The sequence below is a fragment of the Triticum aestivum genome, chromosome 5A (assembly GCF_018294505.1).
Source record: "Triticum aestivum cultivar Chinese Spring chromosome 5A, IWGSC CS RefSeq v2.1, whole genome shotgun sequence".
Lineage (NCBI taxonomy): Eukaryota > Viridiplantae > Streptophyta > Magnoliopsida > Poales > Poaceae > Triticum > Triticum aestivum.
Genome location: NC_057806.1, coordinates 312,771,330 through 312,790,350, shown reverse-complemented (window position 1 = coordinate 312,790,350; position 19,021 = coordinate 312,771,330). Strand labels below are relative to the sequence as shown.

At 43.9% G+C, this 19,021-nt stretch overlaps 3 protein-coding genes across 3 annotated transcripts; 2 read left to right on the top strand and 1 right to left on the bottom strand.

The window, feature by feature from the left end:
- Positions 1-2,633: 2,633 nt before the first annotated feature.
- On the bottom strand, positions 2,634-5,890 carry LOC123103102 (uncharacterized). Its single transcript, XM_044524592.1, has 3 exons — positions 5,578-5,890; positions 3,045-3,911; positions 2,634-2,937 (listed from the first exon to the last, which is right to left on the bottom strand). The coding sequence occupies exons 1-3, from the start codon at positions 5,663-5,665 to the stop codon at positions 2,891-2,893; spliced, it is 1,002 nt and encodes a 333-aa protein (XP_044380527.1). The 5' UTR covers positions 5,666-5,890; the 3' UTR covers positions 2,634-2,890.
- A 1,141-nt stretch (positions 5,891-7,031) lies between these two features.
- LOC123103101 (metacaspase-9) lies at positions 7,032-8,401 on the top strand. The gene has a single exon (XM_044524591.1). The coding sequence runs from the start codon at positions 7,138-7,140 to the stop codon at positions 8,167-8,169; it is 1,032 nt and encodes a 343-aa protein (XP_044380526.1). The 5' UTR covers positions 7,032-7,137; the 3' UTR covers positions 8,170-8,401.
- Positions 8,402-11,588: 3,187 nt separating this feature from the next.
- Positions 11,589-15,343, top strand: LOC123106850 (uncharacterized). Its single transcript, XM_044528889.1, has 3 exons — positions 11,589-11,888; positions 12,018-12,190; positions 14,717-15,343. Exons 2-3 carry the CDS (start codon positions 12,169-12,171, stop codon positions 15,178-15,180), a joined length of 486 nt encoding a protein of 161 aa, XP_044384824.1. The 5' UTR covers positions 11,589-11,888; positions 12,018-12,168; the 3' UTR covers positions 15,181-15,343.
- Positions 15,344-19,021: the final 3,678 nt, after the last annotated feature.

Sequence of the window (19,021 nt, the reverse complement as noted above, 5' to 3'; positions counted from 1 at the left end):
ATTATCGCAGTATAATAAAATTGGTTTAGATATGCTGTCAACCACTTTAAGTCCGGATATAAAATTCTTTAGCCATACAGCCTGCCCGGTGGCCTCATAACATGCTACAAATTCTGCTTGCATCGTAGATCCAGCAGTTAACATTTGTTTGGAGCTTTTCCACGATATAGCTCCTCCCGCGAGTGTGAATATATAACCTGACGTGGATCTCATACTATCCACACACCCGGCAAAATCAGAGTCTGAATAACCAACAATTTCTAGGTTATCAGTTCTTTTATATGTAAGCATGAAGTCCTTAGTTCCTTGCATATAACGCAAGACTTTCTTTGCGGCCTTCCAGTGGTCCGGTCCTGGATTTGATTGGTATCTGCCAAGCACCCCGGTTACAAAACATAAGTCTGGGCGTGTACACACTTGAGCATACATGATGCTTCCAATAGCTGAAGCATAAGGAACCGACTTCATCTGATCAGTTTCACATTGGTTCCTCGGACATTGAAATGTCCCAAACTTATCGCCCTTAACTATAGGAGCAGGTGAGGGTGAGCACTTATGCATATTGAATTTTTTCAGTACTCTCTCAAAGTATGCCTTTTGAGATAGTCCTAACGTTCCTCTGGACCTATCTCGATGAATCTCGATGCCGAGGACATACGAGGCTTCACCAAGATCTTTCATATCAAAACTGGATGACAGAAAATTCTTGGTCTCATGCAGCATATCCTTATCGCTACATGCCAACAATATGTCATCAACGTATAGGACTAAAAATGTGAACCTACTGCCTTTAAACTTAACGTATATGCAGTTGTCCACAACATTTTCGGTGAAACCAAAAGTTTTGATAATTTTATCAAACTTGAGGTACCACTCTCTTGAAGCTTGCTTCAAGCCATAAATTGATTTCTTTAGACGACATGCTAAATGTTCCTTTCCTTCCACAACAAAGCCTTCTGGCTGAGCCATGTAGACATCTTCTTTTAAGTCACCATTTAGAAATGTCGTTTTAACATCCATTTGGTGTAGTTCCAGGTCGTAATGAGCTACTAATGCCATTATGATTCTGAAAGAATCCTTGGTTGACACAGGAGAGAAAGTTTGCTTATAATCAATGCCTTCTCTCTGTGTATACCCTTTTGCCACTAGCCTTGCCTTGAACCGTTCGACATTCCCTTTGGAATCATACTTGGTTTTGTAGACCCACTTGCAGCCTACTTTCTTAGCTCCATCGGGAACTTCTACTAAGTCCCATACATCGTTTGAGCCCATAGATTTCAACTCGTCTTCCATGGCAACCAACCATTTGGACGGATTTTCGCTTTTAATGGCTTCCTTATATGAGGTTGGATCCTCCACCTTTCCCATATCATTCATGTCCTTCATCAAAAAAGTGATATAATCATCTGATATGGCTTTCTTCCTCTCACGCCGTGGTCTACCCATGGGCGGAGGTGGTGGTGGAACATCATCATTTTCATTATTTTCTCGAAGATCCTCATTTGTGTTTGGATTCTCATTATTAGTTTCTGGATCACCATTCGACTGAGAGACTGAACCGTGAGATTCAGGATCATCAGATGTCACATTTCTTCATATTGGAAAAACAATCTCTTGGATAGTCGGGGATGGTACACAAACCCGCTTCTCCTCAAGATTGATCTCCCTTAAATTTGTGACCTCATTATCCTCAAAAAATACCGCTTGTCTAGTCTCCACAAACTTGGTGGTGTGTCTTGGACAATAAAAACGATATCCCTTTCCCCTATGAGGGTATCCAATGAAGAAACAACTAACTGTTTTTGGATCCAGTTTCTTAAGTTGTGGATTGAAAACTTTAGCTTCAGCAAGGCAACCCCACACCCGTAAGTAATTCAAGCTCGGTTTCTTTCCCGCCCACATCTCGTAAGGTGTGTTCGGTGCTGACTTAGTTGGAGCAAGATTTAGTATGTGTGCAGCTGTCTTTAATGCCTCTATCCAAAGGCTTACTGATAAACTAGAGTGACTAAGCATGCTTCGCACCATATCCATAAGGGTGCGGTTGCGGCGCTCGGCCACACCATTTTGTTGTGGTTCACCAGGCATTGAGTACTGAGCAATGATTCCATTTTCAGATAAGAACTTGGCAAAAGGTCCAGGAATCTGCCCATAAGGAGCATGCCTACCATAATAATCTCCCCCGCGATCAGACCGTACAACTTTGATTTTTGCATTCAGTTGATTTTCAACCTCCGCTTTATAGACTTTGAATTTCTCCAAAGCTTCCGATCGGTCACGTATGGGATAAATATACCCATAGCGGGGAAAGTCATCTGTGAATGTAATGAACGAATCAAAACCATCTACAGACTTAACATTAAGGGGTCCACATATGTCGGTGTGAATTAATTCTAAAACCCTTGTGGCTCTAACTGCACCTTTCTTAATTGTTTTTGCAAATTTTCCTTTAATGCAGTCGACACATTTGTCTGCATCTGAGAAGTCTAATGGGAGGAGTATTTCATTTTTAACTAAGCGTTCCATTCTCCCCCTCGAAATGTGGCCCAAACGACAATGCCACAATTTCGAAGAATCACTTACTCCTTTCCATTTCTTCTCAACATTAATTTCATCACTCACATGCATAACTGAATCATTATGAAGAGATAACATGTATAGTTGGCCTCGTCTAACACCGATGCCTACATTCTTATTACATTTGATCAAAGCAAATTGTTTCTTGCCAAAATGGCACTCATACATATCATCATCTAAACGAGAAACTGAAATCAAATTCCTACTTAAGGTAGGCACATAAATAACATTATTCAATCTAAGAGTGTGGCCAGTGTGTAGCTCCAACGTGAGAGATCCCACAGCTTCAACATCGGCCTCAACTCCGTTCGCAACCTTAAGTTTTCTTGTTCCTCCTCTTATGGTTTGGATCGTATCGAATCCCTGCATAGAGTTAGCAACGTGAGTGGTTGCCCCTGAATCAATCCACCATGACTTTATTGAAAAATCAACATAAAGTGATTCATCTACAAAAGTAATTTCATCAATACCTCTTTTGTTCATCCATTTTAGAAAGCCTGGGCAGTCCCTTTGATAGTGTCCCTCTTCTTTGCAGAAGTTACAAGCATTTTCTCCAGCAGTGGAGCTGCTAGGAGCAGAAGAAGAACCACCGGCTTCTTTACCCTTGAATGCCTTAGGGTTGAATGGCTTAGTGCCTTCTTTCTTGACTTGCCTTTTCTGAGGCTTAGGGAAACCTTGTCCGTCATGCTTTCTCTTGTTAGAGCCAACATGAAAGACATGGTCTTTCTTCCGCCTCATGATCCTTTCTTCCTCCTGGACGATCCTTGCGGTCATCTCAGAGAGTGGCCATTTTTCCTTTAGAGAGTTATAGTTGACCTTAAATTGTTCAAACTCTTCAGGAAGAGACTCAAGAATAATTATGACAAGAAGGGCTTCACTTAAAGAACACTCCAAAGCCTTAAGCTTGGTGAAAGCATTTACCACCCTCAATATGTGCTGCCTAACATTTCCGTCAATAGTGTATTTCTGAAGAAGTTTAGCAAAAAGCTCATGAGCATACACTTTGTCGGAGCCTTTAAATTGCTCCTCCATTTCAGTGAGGAAATCTTTAGCAGTATCTTTCTTAGGGAGTGCTTCAGAAATGTTCGGCGATATTGTCGCTTTCATGATGAGAAGCGCAATATGGTTGGACTTATTCCACTTTTCCATCTTAACATCATACTCCTTCTTGAGTTCTGCATACCCTGTGACACCTGCCACAGGTGCCACAGGTTTTTCTTCCCTCAAGGCATAGTCAAATTCATTACAACCCAAACATAATTCTACTTGGGACTTCCAACGAGGGAAGTTACTCCCCGTAAGTGGTTCGATCGTGTCGGACCGGAATGGAGCGGAAGCTGAAATCATCATAAAAGTTCATAAGTAAACTTGCATGATTATAAATTTACGTTGGTAAATAAACAAACATGCCAAGTATTTAATTTCAACTCCATGTCAAAACACCGTTGGGCAGAAAAAACATGAATTTAAAATATCATAGGGGATGACTCATAATAATAAAACAACGTTGGTCCGAATTAAAATTAGAGTCATTTCATTCTTAATTTAAACATCAACATAAAAGAAAATATCATTATTTTTGATGTCTAAAAATTCATCATGCAAAACACATAATAAATCATGAATAAAAAATCTCGTTGGTTCAATTTTACCCAGAATAATAATGTGTTCATTTTATTTTTAGGCATTTTCTGTTTTAAACAGTGCAAAACATGAAAGATATTAACTTACATGCACTGGAAATCATAGAAAAACGCGATGGCCCAAAATACCCACGGTTATACAGCGGCCCAAAACCCAGCAGCGAAAAACCGTAAAAAAAACGCGCTGGGCTAAGGCAACTTGGGCTGAAGCCCGTGGCCAAAAATGGCCCATTAACGCCCGCCGGCCCGGGTCATAGCTCCGCGACACTGTGAGCCGTCTGATCGAATCTGACGGCTCGCGCGGCTTGCGGCCGGAGCAAAATTAGCTGACCTGGGCTAACCCTAGGTCGTTTCCCCCTCTCCCCCGCATCTGATTCCCGATCCCGCTGGCTCCATTTCGAGGTCGACGGCGGCGACGAGAACGCCGGCCACCCCAGTCCATACCGACGCGGCGGCGGTGCTCGCCGGAGGAGCGGGCGCAGGACTAAGTCCGCGCGCTCTCCCGTCGAGCATGGCAGCCCGGGTCGTGTCCAAGCGGGGTGGGGAGGAGCACCCCGGCGGGCCAGCGGCCTGCTGAACGGCGACGTCGAGGCACGGCGGCCCACGGCGTCCTACCGCACGGTCTCTCCGTTGGGAGGGAGCGGCGTGGCGTTCCGCGCGCCGACCCGAGGGACGGCGGCGTCGCGGCATCGGCGTCCTCGCATGGTGTCGGCCATGCGGGCCCCGAAGGGGATAGACGTCGACGCGGCGCATTAGGTGAGGATTCTCCTCATTGCTTCTCCAATTCGTGTTCATTAGTTGCTTGATGTGGGGAAAAAGCAATCCTAATTTCAGAATTAGGGTTCTATCGAAATTGGGGGGAAAATAAAAAATAAAAAATTTAGGGTTCTTGAACAAGGGGTTTGCTACTGTTGATGTACGTGTATCCCTCTGCTTATTAACTTGATGTCCAAAACGGAAACAACACTTAAAAACAATCAATCCTAATTAGCAGAAACTTAATCATGAGCATTAATTCTCAGAAGCATAAGTAAACTGATTAGGCATAATAGGCAGTAGAGATCCGTGACAAATTAGTATATAACATGATGATTTACAGAGGGGCATCAAGACAGTAGCATGCATATTTGGGCTAACCAGGGGCTGAAACTTTCAATCTTGATCATGAATCCTAAACATGTCATTGATCTAAACATGATAGTGATCTACTGATCAACAATAAAGGAATCTATTGCAATCAAGATTGGCGACTGATACCATTGTGGGAATAATTATGCATCTCTGGGATGCCATTAGCAGGAACAGATTGCATCTAGATCACCTCACAACATGAACAGAGAAGGGTTTAGGGTTTCTTTACATGTCACGGGAGTGGACATGATCGCCTGCTCGGTGCAGGCGTGATGCAGGGGTGATGTAGTCGAAGTAGATGTTCTCCTCGACGTCATGATTCCTTCAGGACGCCACCGGCACTGCCCAGGGACAGCGGCGGCGGCTGGCTTAGGTCTTCCCGTCGCTGCAGCACTCCCCCTGATCGGATGGGGTGAGAGAATATCGGGAGGAGAGTAAACCTTACGTGAATTGTGATCTCGCAGGTGCCCAGCTCTCTCCCGTATCCCTTTTAATATGGCGCTGGCGACAGGGGACCCAAAACCTGAGTTGGTTTTTGGGCGCCCCCGATCAAGGCGCGTTTGTTCTGATCGAGGCTCACGTACGTTGGTACGTGGACCCCTTCACTTATCGTTATGCCTTTATCTTTTTTTTCTTCTGTTAGACTAATAGATCTAACTGGCCTGTTTAAGCCGTCAGATCAAAACCAACAGTCAGGACTTAGGAGAAGGGGCAGAGCGCTTCGTGCCCCGCGACTTGGAGCCTGCTCGGCGTGCTCGACGCCGACGGCACTCCTCCAGCTTTCGCCGACGGGCGGCGCGAGCGCCCGGCGATGACGCTGTCGGAGGCCTGTGGCGCCGCTCCTCTGTCGCTCGTCGAGTCGTCTCGTAGCGCCGTCCGACCACGCCTTTCCACCCGTACAGAGAAGCACGGTTCGTGCCCGGGTCACGGATCGGATCATAAACGATGGGCTTTTGTGGCCCAAAGCCCCATCTGAAGGCCAGTGGGCTCTAAGAAACATATGGACGCCAGCTTTCACTAAAATCTTGTTCCCCTCAAAAAAAAATCTTGTTTGTCTCAAAAGAAAAAAACTAAAATCTTGTTCACTTGTCTCAGAAAAATGAACTAAAATTTTGTTCACTTTCCTAAAAACCGAATAGTGAAGTCTTGTTCACGGAAAAAAGAAAAACAAAATTTGAGGGTCATATTCCTGGGTGTGCACCGTGTTCAGAAAAAAAACAGAGAGCTCCCCTGGAAGTTTTTTTTGATTACACGCCATTGCCACCGGAAATTCATGTCCATATTCGTGGTCCTAATAATTATCACGATCAATCTTGACGATCTAAGAAAACCCTCACTGTTTATTATCGATCCCCCACTAGAAAGGAACGAGGGACGATATCTCAATTCTCAACCTGCGATGTGACATTGATCTTGTTCGTGCTCTGTGTACCGATTAATGATTCGCAAAACCGCCCACACCGAAGATATGGAAAAACCGTCCTTGATGAGGCGTCTAGTCTAAGTATATTTCCATAGTAGTAGTGTAGGATGTACTACCAGACGAGGTTAAAATTGATCGAACTGGAAATATATCAGAAACGATATGCAGAAATGGATTGCTTAACCCCGTGCACACGTTTCTTGCATTGCATCCACAGTCAAGCAACAGAGAAGAAGCCTCCATATAACGAGTTCACGATCGTCGGGGACATTCGCACATCTGCACACGGTAGCCTGCTGGTCTCTTCATCCATTGCTGAGGTGACGAAGCTAGCTACGTACATTGGATCGGAACACACGCAAGAAGATGGAGGGGGAGGCGAGCAAGAGGCTGGCCACGCTGGTGGGCTGCAACTACGTGGGCACGCGCTACGAGCTCCGCGGCTGCATCAACGACGTCGACGCCGTGCGGGCCGCCCTCGTCGCCCGCTTCGGCTTCGCGCCGGCCGACGTCGCCGTGCTCACCGACGGGGACGGGCGCGGCGCCGAGGTGCTCCCGACGGGGGCCAACATCCGCCGCGCGCTCGCGGACATGGTCGCCCGCGCCGCCCCCGGGGACGTGCTCTTCTTCCACTACAGCGGCCACGGCACGCTCGTCCCGCCGCGCCACGGCGACGGCGGCGCGGAGGAGGAGGCCATCGTGCCCACCGACTTCAACCTCATCACGGACGTGGACTTCCGGCAGCTGGTGGACCGGGTGCCGCCGGGCGCGAGCTTCACCATTGTGTCCGACTCGTGCCACAGCGGCGGCCTCATCGACCAGGAGAAGGAGCAGATCGGGCCCTCCGTCGGCTCCGGCCCCGGCGCGCCGTCCGCGCGCACCGCCCGGTTCCTTCCCTACGGCGCGCTCCTGGACCACCTCTCCGCCGTCTCGGGCATGCCTTCCTCCCACCACGTCGCCGACCACCTCGTGGCGCTCTTCGGCGCCGACGCCAGCGCCAAGTTCCACGTTCACGGCGGCGGCGGCAACGGCAGCGCCCTGTCCACCACGCCCGCACCGGCGCCAACGCCGCCGCGCCCGGACGAGGGCATCCTGCTGAGCGGGTGCCAGACGAACGAGACCTCTGCGGACGTGCCGGCGTACGAGGCCAGCGGAGGCAAGGCATGCGGGGCGTTCAGCAGCGCGGTGCAGAGCGTGCTGGCGGCGCACCAGGCGCCGCTGAGCAACCGGGAGCTCGTGGCGAAGGCCAGGGCGGTGCTGGAAGAGCAGGGGTTCGAGCAGCACCCGTGCCTCTACTGCACCGACGCCAACGCCGAGGCGCCGTTCCTTTCGCAGGACAAGAAGGAGGAGACAGCGGTGGGCGCGGCAAGCCCGGCCATGTCGCCGGCGCTGCTGTAGAGCACGTTCAGCTCACGAGCTATGGAGCGGGCATGCGTTCCTCATGTGTCATGTTTTACTGTTCCCGCGCACGTCGGATTGGATGAGGGGCCAAACTCACGTGCTATATTGTTTGTGTGTGGGTCAAGTGTATAAGTGTGTGTATTATATATACACGGATTTGTTATGACTCACTTGCACATACTGATGTGTCATTATTGTAGCTTCAAAGTCATGAAATCTTCACTTACAACTCTGCCTTTGCTTCTTGTATGTTTTTTTCTTGTTTTGCTTATATGTGATGACTTTATCAATTTCAAAATGTGGTGTGGGCTTAGTATATCGAAAGTGCTCATGAGTTTACAGTGTGCATGTGTACATTCGAAATAATGAATGTATATGCATATATGTAAGCATCTATCGATTACACTATGTTAAAAAGATTAATAAACATGCGGATGCAAAAGAAAAAACTATGTCTTTGTTTCTTGCCGTTTTCTTCATCCTTGTTAATACGTCAGTGCATGTCTACAAACTCTTTTAATCATTTTCCGTTTTAGTGTACAGTGATTTTTACACGTCATGATTTTTTTAAATTGCATGAATAGCAATTTTACATTTTTATGAACACATTCCAGGTGGAATGAACATTTTGAAAAATGGTATAAATATCTTGTATATGCTATGAAAATGTTAAAAAAGCCTGTAAACAAAATTTTACATTTCTAGAACATCTAAAAAATCATGAACATATTTTTAAATAGGTGACCATTTTTTTAAATGCACAAACAATTTCTCTAACATGTGAACATTTCCATAAATGCTGTGCCTCTGTTTTTAAATACATACTAACAGTTTTTATATGTCATAGACATTTCAAAAAATTGGTCAAACAATTTTTCACTTCTCATGTACATTTTCTAGAAAATGCCATGAATAATTTTTTCAGCACGTAAACATTTTCGTGGATGGTAATAATATTTTTCTAAATGTCATGATCATTTTTATAAATGTGTGAAAGTATTGAAATGCCATATTTTTTAATTAAAAAGGCAAATAGTTGTTTTTAAAGTTTGTGCTCATTTTTTGCGAGTATATTTTTTCTTTTATGATGATTTATTTAAATATTTGATGCATATTATTTTTATACTTTTTGGAATATTTTGAAATATCTACTATTAAAAGGGAGTTGGTTGAATCACCAAACAAAAGGGAGTTGGTGGGTTTGCCTTGGCTTCTCCGCAATTTTTCTTCCCACGTATCCCTCCCCCTTTTATTTCTTGTTGATTCTTTTTGTAAATCTTAATCGGTGCAGTAGAAAAAAAACCAACAGGAATTTCGAGTAATCTAAACAAAATTTATGATTTCTAAAAACCATGTATTACATTAATTCAATCAAATTAAATAAATTTTATTAAATCTCAACTAAATCAAAACTTTCATTGCATTCCCTACGTACCCAAATCAAATTAAATCTTATCAAAGGCTTAACTAAAGCAAAACTTTCCTTGCCTTTTCCTGCTCATACACAAATCAAATTAAATCTTACCAAAATAAAGAATATGGTGAGCATAAGATATTTGTAAGACAAGATGGATGTTGAACCAGTAGAATATGTATGCCCAAATTGTAACACATGGATAATTAACTAATATGTGTATAAAGGAGGTAAAATTAAAACAAAAAGAAGCAAAGGGTGCGAAGGCTACACCTATGGCCAGCTAACGCAATGGATACCAGTCAAACGCACACCATATTCAATAAGCAAAGGGTGCGTTCTTTTTGAGTATTTTTTAGTTTTCGGTATTTCGTTTTTTATTAATTCTTTATTTCTTTTTATTACTTCATTTTGTGTTCCCTTTATCCTTATATTTATTTGTTCAAATTTTGAGTTTGTGAACATTTTTTGAGACTCACAAATGTTTCATTGATCCATTAACAATTTTAAAGTTTCTGAAAGTTTTTCAAATTTTGTGAAAAAAATTCAGTCCATAAAATATTTAGAAATTCACGGACATTTGTTGAATTTCACAATATTTTTTCGAAATTCATGAACATTTCCCAAATTAGTGAAACTTATGAAATCTGGTAATACTTTCTATAATTCAAGAAACTTTTTTTTTTAATTTGTGTGTCTTTAAAATTCAATAACATTTTGATTTCATGAACATCTTTTGAATTTGCAAACATTAGTTCAAAATCACTTTTATTTTCTGAATTCATAAATTTTTTGGAAACTTGTGATTTTTTATTACGATTCCTGAACATTTTTTGAATTCATGAAAAAATTGTTGAACTCGCAAACATTTCTCACATTGGGATCTTCGAAGCTATATCACATTTTGATAGGTTTCGACCTTTTTTTAGGGAAAATCTATGCTTCCAGCTAGTAGCAACTCGTGCTTTAGTGTGAATTAATTTGTGCTGCCAACACAAACTAAGTTTTGTTAGGAACGTAGTATTTATTCAAACCAAGCATGATTAAGAACTAAAAAATATAGCACTTGTATATGTTTTTCATGTATTAAGTGCAGCCAAATTTAATTTATTCCTCACATGGTATACAATAAGAGAATACAGCCACAACAATTGAACATCGCATTGCAGAATTGAACCAAACAGTTAACTGAACACCACAATAAATGAACCAAACGTTAACTAAGCACCACATTGCACAATATAACATACTCCTAATAGAAGATCAGACATTTAACCAAATCAAGCATGCTTAACAACTTGGAAATATAGAAATTATATTTGTTTCTCATGTATTTAGTACAGCCAAATTCGATTTATTCCTCACATGGCATACAATAAAAGAATGCAGCCACAACAATTGAACATCACATTGCAGAATTGAACCAAGCAGTTAACTAAACACCACAACAAATAAACCAAACGTTAACTGAGCACCACATTACACAATATAACATACTCCTAATAGAAGATCAGACAATTAACCAGACCAAGCATGCTTAACAACTTGAAAATATAGCAATTGTATTTGTTTCTCATGTATTTAGTACAACCAAATTCGATTTATTCCTCACATGGTACTCCCTCCGTCCGGGAAAAGTTGTCTCCGTAACGTTTTTGCAAAATACTCCTCCCCAGACTTCCGACATAACCCGCACTCCTCGTCTTCTCCAGTCGACACTCCGCCGCTCCGACACAGGCGCATGGACGCCGGAGCTCTCCTGCTCTCCCGTGTGTCCTCCACCACCGCCGCAGCTGCCTCTTCCGCCGCTCCCTTCTGCCTCGCGTAGAATCCCTGCCTCCCTTGCCTGCCTCCCGAATCTCTCCTCTTTTTCCCCAAAAATCATTTCTTCTTCCTCCCGCCGCATCTCCTGCTCGCGCCCACCCCGTCCCTCCTAGCGTTGATGGAAGAAGCGTGGCGGGCCCTTGGCTCGGCGGTCGGCTACGCTGCCTTCCGCCCCCGCCTCCCCCCGCCGCCGCCGCCCCGGCACCCGTGGCGTGGGGTGCGGCCGTGATGGCGCGCCGAGAGACGGTGGCCAAGGAGTCGTCCGCGCAGGCGGTGAGCCGGATCGTGTCCAGTTGCGCCAACTCGACCGGCCTGGCCCCTGTCCACCCGTCGTCGACGCCAACGCCGTCATCTCGCTCGCCTCCACCGCGGGCCGGCTGGTCAAGATGCCAGAGGTGCTCGAGGAGGTGCGCGACGCCACAACGCTCTGGAGGCTCGCGCTCCTGCCCACCCCCGTCGAGACCATCGAGCAAGAGAGGTCGAATGTTTACTTTAGCCGGCCCAGACCCTTGTATTGCTGCTTTCATTTGCTGAATAGAGCTTAAACTCTGCACTTTCATGGACTGAAGTTCATTTTTCTTGATGCTCTCTACATTGCTGTATTCAGTAGGGCCAGCTCGAACCGTGTGCACCAGGAAGAAGGCTAGCTCGAACATTGTTTGGTGAAGCAAGCAGCTGAGCTGGTTTTGTTCTTGTCGCCTTGGATTGTGCAGCGATTGGAGGAGGACTTGGTGCAGAGGAATGGAGTACGAGTACGGATGCTGCTTCCGTTGATCTCAGGTGAGCTTGCTAGACGAGTACAGATGCGTCCTTGGTGATTTTAAAACTACTGTTAGCCATGTAATTTGAGAGAGCAACCACACATTGAAACAGCATTGGGCATACATTATGCTTTGATCTCCAATGTTCAACTACTATTAGCTTGAGATGAACATACAATATGCTTGACTGTATAACTGTAAATTTTCCTGAACATATGCTTAAGATGAACATACATATGCTTGACTGAAATAGCTGTTCATACACCTGGAAATGTTACTATGGGTGAAATTACCATTAAAAATGTATAACAATATTTGGAGTATTTATGATGATCAAAGTGTTTCTTCCTCAAGTGTAATTGTTGCCTCGTCCACCATTTAGTATTCCCTGCTTGACTCAAGCTCAGAATTTAGGAGTAGAATAGAGTAGGCTTCAATTTGTCAGAACTGAATTTTAGTCACTGAAAATATGACAGTGGAGTACTGTTCAAACTGTACTCACTGTCTAAATTTCATTGATGTCAAATTTTATTTATGTGTCAAGTTTGACAGCAACTTGACAGATCAAAACCAGACAGAAATTGACAGGTTTTGGAAGAAAATGACAGGTTCTGAACATCAACTTGACTGAATAATATAGTGTTAATTCTGATTGTTAACAGTAGAATAATACAGTTAATAGCAGTGTAATGGAGTGAGAAATCTTACTGTAAATTCAGTTACTGTAGTTACTGAAACTTCACTGTAAACTTCCAGTACACAAAATTCAGTTATCTTTTTAGTAGGAAAATTTCTGTAACAAATTTCAGAAGCTTGTATTTTCACACATATTGTGCTCTAGCTGATACATCTGCGTGTTCTAGCATTCTCCTTCCAATGCATACCGATATGAAACTTTCTTTTTGTTTAATTTGTTGAGCTATTGCTGCTGTAGTCGGACCCTTCCCCGGACCCTGCGCAAGCGGGAGCTACATGCACCGGGCTGCCCCCTTTTTTTTATTGCTGCTACTTAATCAAACAATGCATACCGATCTGCTGCTGCTTATGTTTGGGACTTTGGGGTGCTGCATCAATGTGCATCAAACATGATTAAGTTTTTTTGCTGTGATAATCCAAAATGCTTCAGACTGCTAGATTCAGTTTCTAGTGATAATCCAAAATGCTTCAGACTGCATAAAATGCTTCGTTTGCTGTGATAATCCGAAATGCTTCTTTTGAGTACAGTAGCTGTCAAATTTAGCCTATCTTGAGCTTGGGCTTGAGAGCTTCTTTAGCAAGATCACTGAATGCAGTGTACTCCGCTGGAGCTTCTTTAGCCTATCTTGAGCTTGAACTTGGGAGCTATCTTGAGCTTGTGAGTATATTTGTACGTTTTCTCACAATGGTGTACTGAAAATTGCAAGTTATATAGTGTAGTGTTTTGTAAATTCAGACTAGATTTGAGCAAGATAAACTTTACTGTTATGATTGATAAAGAAAACTTTAGTGTTATTTAGATTCAGTGCAAGTAAAGGAAAATTTAATAAAAAAATTCACTGTCAAAACTGAAACATGCAGGATGTGGTATTAATGTAGTGTTATGCATTTCTTTATCAATCATCCTGATGCCGTCATGTGGACATGTGGTAGCGCTGAATAATGAATTTGTGTTAACAATGAATTTGAGGACATGTGGATACTGAATTTGTGTGGACATGTGCTAGCATTTTCTTTATCAATCATTGGTTCATGTAAGTACTATAGACCTTCTACATATAATCTGAATATATAGAAGCATGTCTTTATCAATCATTTTCTTCTCTAGAGGAGTAACATTGCCTCATCAATGGTGAGATAAACAGTGGTATTGGATATTTTCAGTAGAATCACTAATGGAGATAATGGATAGTGCAAAGGCCAATATGATCTTCTTATTTAACTAATCACCAAGACATACCCTAGTTAGTCTTGAGGAATCTGGTGGAATCATATTGCTTGTTTCCAAAATAAATTGATTGATTGTGCACTGAAAATTGATTGATTTTTTTAGCAAATTTAGATATGTTTATTTGTTGTTAGAAGAATCTTTGACTAGTTACAAGACAAATTCCTGATCTGTTATTTTTTAACTTTGCAAATAATCTATTTCATTTAAACTACAGTTGTACAACAATGAAGCAAATAATCTACTGCAGTTTGATCTACTGCAAATTACCGAATCAATTGACAGCTACTCCTGGTTATCAATTTGATCTTCATTTGCATAAACATGGTTGGTGCTTGCACTATTTACTGAAAATAAACCATTATTTACTGAAGATAAACCTGGTTGACCTTCATTTGCATAAACCTGGTTTGTGCTTGCACTATTTACTGAAAATAAACCATTATTTACTGAAGTTAAACCTGGTTGATCTTCATTTGCATAACTTGGTTGAGTATTACAGAGCAATTGATAGCAAATTGATCTGGTTGGAATTCAGATAGCAATAGTAACAGTTAACTGAACTTCTTTTTTTTGTAACATTTCTTCAGAGGACATGATCAATTGTGTTTAAAATTACAGAGCAAGAAAGGTCCGGCACTGGAGATGAAAAAGCAAGGAGCCTTGTACTTCTTCTCACCGACAGCAGCACGAGCAGGGGACCTCCGGCGACAGCACACCAGCAGGTGACCTCCGGGCGGCTACACGAGAAAGGGACCAGTAGCAACTTGCAGAGTAGCAGGGGAAAGAGCTCGAGCTTGAGGTCCAGGACGAGCTTGAGGGAGCTCGAGGTCCAGGCGCGGCCGGAACTTGCGGTTGAGGCGCTCGAGACCCAGGCGCGCACAGGTCCTGGCCGGCGGCGGCACAGATCCTGGGTGGCGGAGGGGATATCGGCCGCGCAGGCCTGGCGGCGGAGGCCCAGGTCCTGGGTGGCGGAGGAGCACGTCCCGCGTAGCGGCGGAGCAAGCAATTGGGTGGTGCAGGTCCTGGGTGGCGGAGGACCACGTACTTGGCGGCGGCGGAGCAAGCAATTGGGCGGCACATGACCTAGGCGTCGGAGGAGCACGTCCTGGGCGGCGACGGAGCAAGAAATTGGGCGGCGCAGGTCCTGGGCGGTGGAGGAGCAAGCCCTGGGCAGCGCCGGCGTAGGCCCCCGGCGGCGACTTGCCCTGGCGACGCGCGCGGGCGACGGACAGAGGAAGAATGAAGGAAAAGGCGACCTGTTTGTAACAGATTTTAAGCTACGATGGCGTTTTTGCAAAATTCGCAGTACACTAAGTTGTGGACAACTTTTTCCGGACGGAGGGAGTATACAATAAGAGAATGCAACCACAACAGTTGAACATCGCATTGCAGAATTGAACCAAGCAGTTAACTAAACACCACAACAAGTGAACCAAGCCACAACAAATGAACCAAACAGTTAACTAAACACCAATTGAACAATATAACATACTCCTAATAGAAGATCAGACAGTTAACCAAACCAAGCATACTTAACAACTTGGAAATATTGCACCCTGAAGAATTGAACATCACATTTGCATAATTGAACCAACAAGTTAATTGAACACCACATTGCAAGACATATAGAACACATACACTATAACAGAAGATTGCATGGTGAAAGTAGATAGCACAATTCACTAGAATTTGTTAAGAAAAGGCAGTAGCTAGCAAACTAAGCATGGGTCCTTATAGTGAGCTAATAAGACAAGCTACTCCTCATTGTCGGAGATATCAATGACGATTGGCTCCTTGGACATGGAAGAGGGCGAGGCCTCCGCATCGTGGGTGCCCTCGTTGTAATGGTGAGTTGCCTGAGCCGCTCCGGGCACCAACCTGCTGGCTCTCGAGATGAGGTAAGCACGTGCACGCTGAGAAAACACCTTGTAGTCTTCATCGAAGGCACCGACGGTGGCCTCGAGAAAACGCCACAAACTATCGTTTAAAGCAGCCAACCGCGTCGCGGCGTCGGCGCGCGAGGCGTCAACGGTGCCCTCGACGGCGAGGTGCTCCTCCAAGATCTGGGGGTCGGCACGAATGACATCCATCACGACCTCATCCGCGCGTGTGGCCGCGATTTGCTTCTCCGCTGCCAAATGCTCCTTGAGGTCTTGGCTATACTACGTGCACCATGGCTTAGGCTGGCGCTTATTTGGTGGAGGGGTCGGTGATTTGGGTGGAAGGTGTCGCGCTCGCGCCGACGGTCGGGGCATGTGGGTTGTGGAAGAAGGAGGAGGATGGGGGTCGGGTGTGGATTACCTGCCTGGATAGGCGAGGCCGAGCAGCGTGAAGGAGGGTCGCCGGCGAGGAGGCGGCGGCGCTGCAAGCAAGGAGTGAAGGTTTCAATTTGGAAAGGAAGGCAGAAAAGGGGAAATGTGGCTTTTGGTAAGGGGGAGAGGGCGGGGAGGTAGATATTTCCGTGGAAACTGAAAATTTGGAATCGCTTTAGCCAAAAAACTGGCGCGCAAAGTGTCATCAGACATGGTCCCTTATTCACACACGGTCCAAAGATATTTTGTGCTGCATTTCACACGGTTGGTTATAATAAACTGTGTGGGATCTACTTGATTTTTCGTCTTGATTTGAATTACATAATGGGGTCATAGCGGCCATGGACGGTGTTTGAATTGCTAGAACTTTTATTTGCAGTGATCATAAAAGAATTGGAATTATTCAGGGTTCGCTTGGACATTTTTATGCATTAAGTGAGTTTTCAATGCATTTATGTGCATAATTCGAATTTGAACTACATGGACATGCTCCAGTGCATATAAATTGGTTGAAAAAACAAATCTTTGTCCTTGGGTGCATGCTTAGGTCCCATGCAAGAAATGGTAATGAATGTCAAACACCCTGCCACCGTCACTGGCCGCAAACATTGAGATACCTGGTTTTTAAATTTTAGTAAATCCAAAACTCGTCTGAAATTCATGAAACTTGGCATGCTATCATGGAGCGTCATCAACATGCCGTGGTAAAGTTTTTGTCCCATTTGGGGCAGGTTTGGGTATATGCTTCTCATAAACCAGAGCTTCTCACAACAAGCATGATGGTTTCGGTAGGGAACGCCCCAACTTTGGGGACGAAACGATATCCATTGCCTCTAATTGCTTTCAATTTTTTTCTTGTGTCAACATAGAACAATACGAGTTTTGTGTTATTTTTTGTGATTTTTCGGGGTTCGTTTGGACATTTGTATGCATTAAGTGAGTTTTCAATGCATTTATGTGCATAATTCAAATTTGAACTACATGCACATGCTCCGGTGCATATAAATTGGTTGAAAAATCAAATCTTTGTCCTTGGGTGCATGCTTAGGTCCAATGCAAGAAATGGGAATGAATGTCAAGCACCGTGCCACCGTCACTCGGCCGCAAACATTGAGATACTTGGTTTTTAAATTCTAGTAAATTCAAAACTCGTCTGAAATTCATGAAACTTGGCATGCTATCATGGAGTGGCATCAACATGCCGTGGTAAAGTATTTGTCCCATTTGGGGCAGGTTTGTGTATATGCTTCTCACAAACTAGAGTTTCTCACAACAATCATGATGGTTTTGGTAGGGAATGCCCCAACTTTGGGTCGAAGCGATATCCATTGCCTCTAATTGCTTTCAAAAAATTTCTCGTGTCAACATAGAACAACAGGAGTGTTGTGTTGTTATTTTTTGTGATTTTTCGGGGTTCGTTTGAACATTTTTATGCATTAAGTGAGTTTTCAATGCATTTATGTGCATAATTCAAATTTGAACTACATGCACATGCTTCGATGCATATAAATTGGTTGAAAAATCAAATCTTTGGTCCTTGGGTGCATGCTTAGGTCCCATGCAAGAAATGGGAATGAATGTCATGCACCATGCCACCGTCACTCGGCCGCAAACATTGAGATACCTGGTTTTTAAATTTTAGTAAATCCAAAACTCGTCTAAAATTCATGAAACTTGGCATGCTATCATGGAGCGGCATCAACATGGCGTGGTAAAGTTTTTGTCCCATTTGGGGCAGGTTTGGGTATATGCTTCTCATAAATCAGAGCTTCTCACAACAAGAATGATAGTTTTGGTAGGGAACGCCCCAACTTTGGGGGAGAAATGATATCCATTGCCTCTAATTGCTTTCAAATTTTTTCTCATGTCAACATAGAACAACAGGAGTGTTGTGTTATTTTTTGTGATTTTTCAGGGTTCGTTTGGACATTTTTATGCATTAAGTGAGTTTTCAATGCATTTATGTGCATAATTCAAATTTGAACTACATGCACATGCTCCGGTGCATATAAATTGGTTGAAAAATCAAATCTTTGGTCCTTGGGTGCATGCTTAGGTCCCATGCAAGAAATGGGAATGAATGTCAAGCATCGTGCCACCGTCACTCGGCCGCAAACATTGAGATACCTGGTTTTTAAATTTTAGTAAATCCAAAACCCGTCTGAAATTCATGAAACTTGGCATGCTATCATGGAGCGGCATCAACATGCAGTGGTAAAGTTTTTGTCCTATTTGGGGCAGGTTTGGGTATATGCTTCTCACAAATCAGAGCTTCTTAAAACAAGCATGATGGTTTCAGATAGAACACCCGTATGCAAAGTGAGAGCAGGATTTGTGCATCTCTTGAACACAAACGGTTCTTTCGGATGACCCGTGTGAATCACTAGTGGGGCGGTGCAGTACTATTCGATTTGACAATGGGCGGCGTGGTTCCCAATAAGCTTTAATGCAGACGAGGGAGAGGGTAGCGGTTCCCAAAATGTTGAACGGCCAATGATGGATCCTCCTTCAATTAGCATCGTGTGAATGCACGAGGGAAGTAATGGGAGGACCGGGTAAAGAGACAGCACGATGTGAATGCAACACAATTTGCACTCACATAAAGGCGCCC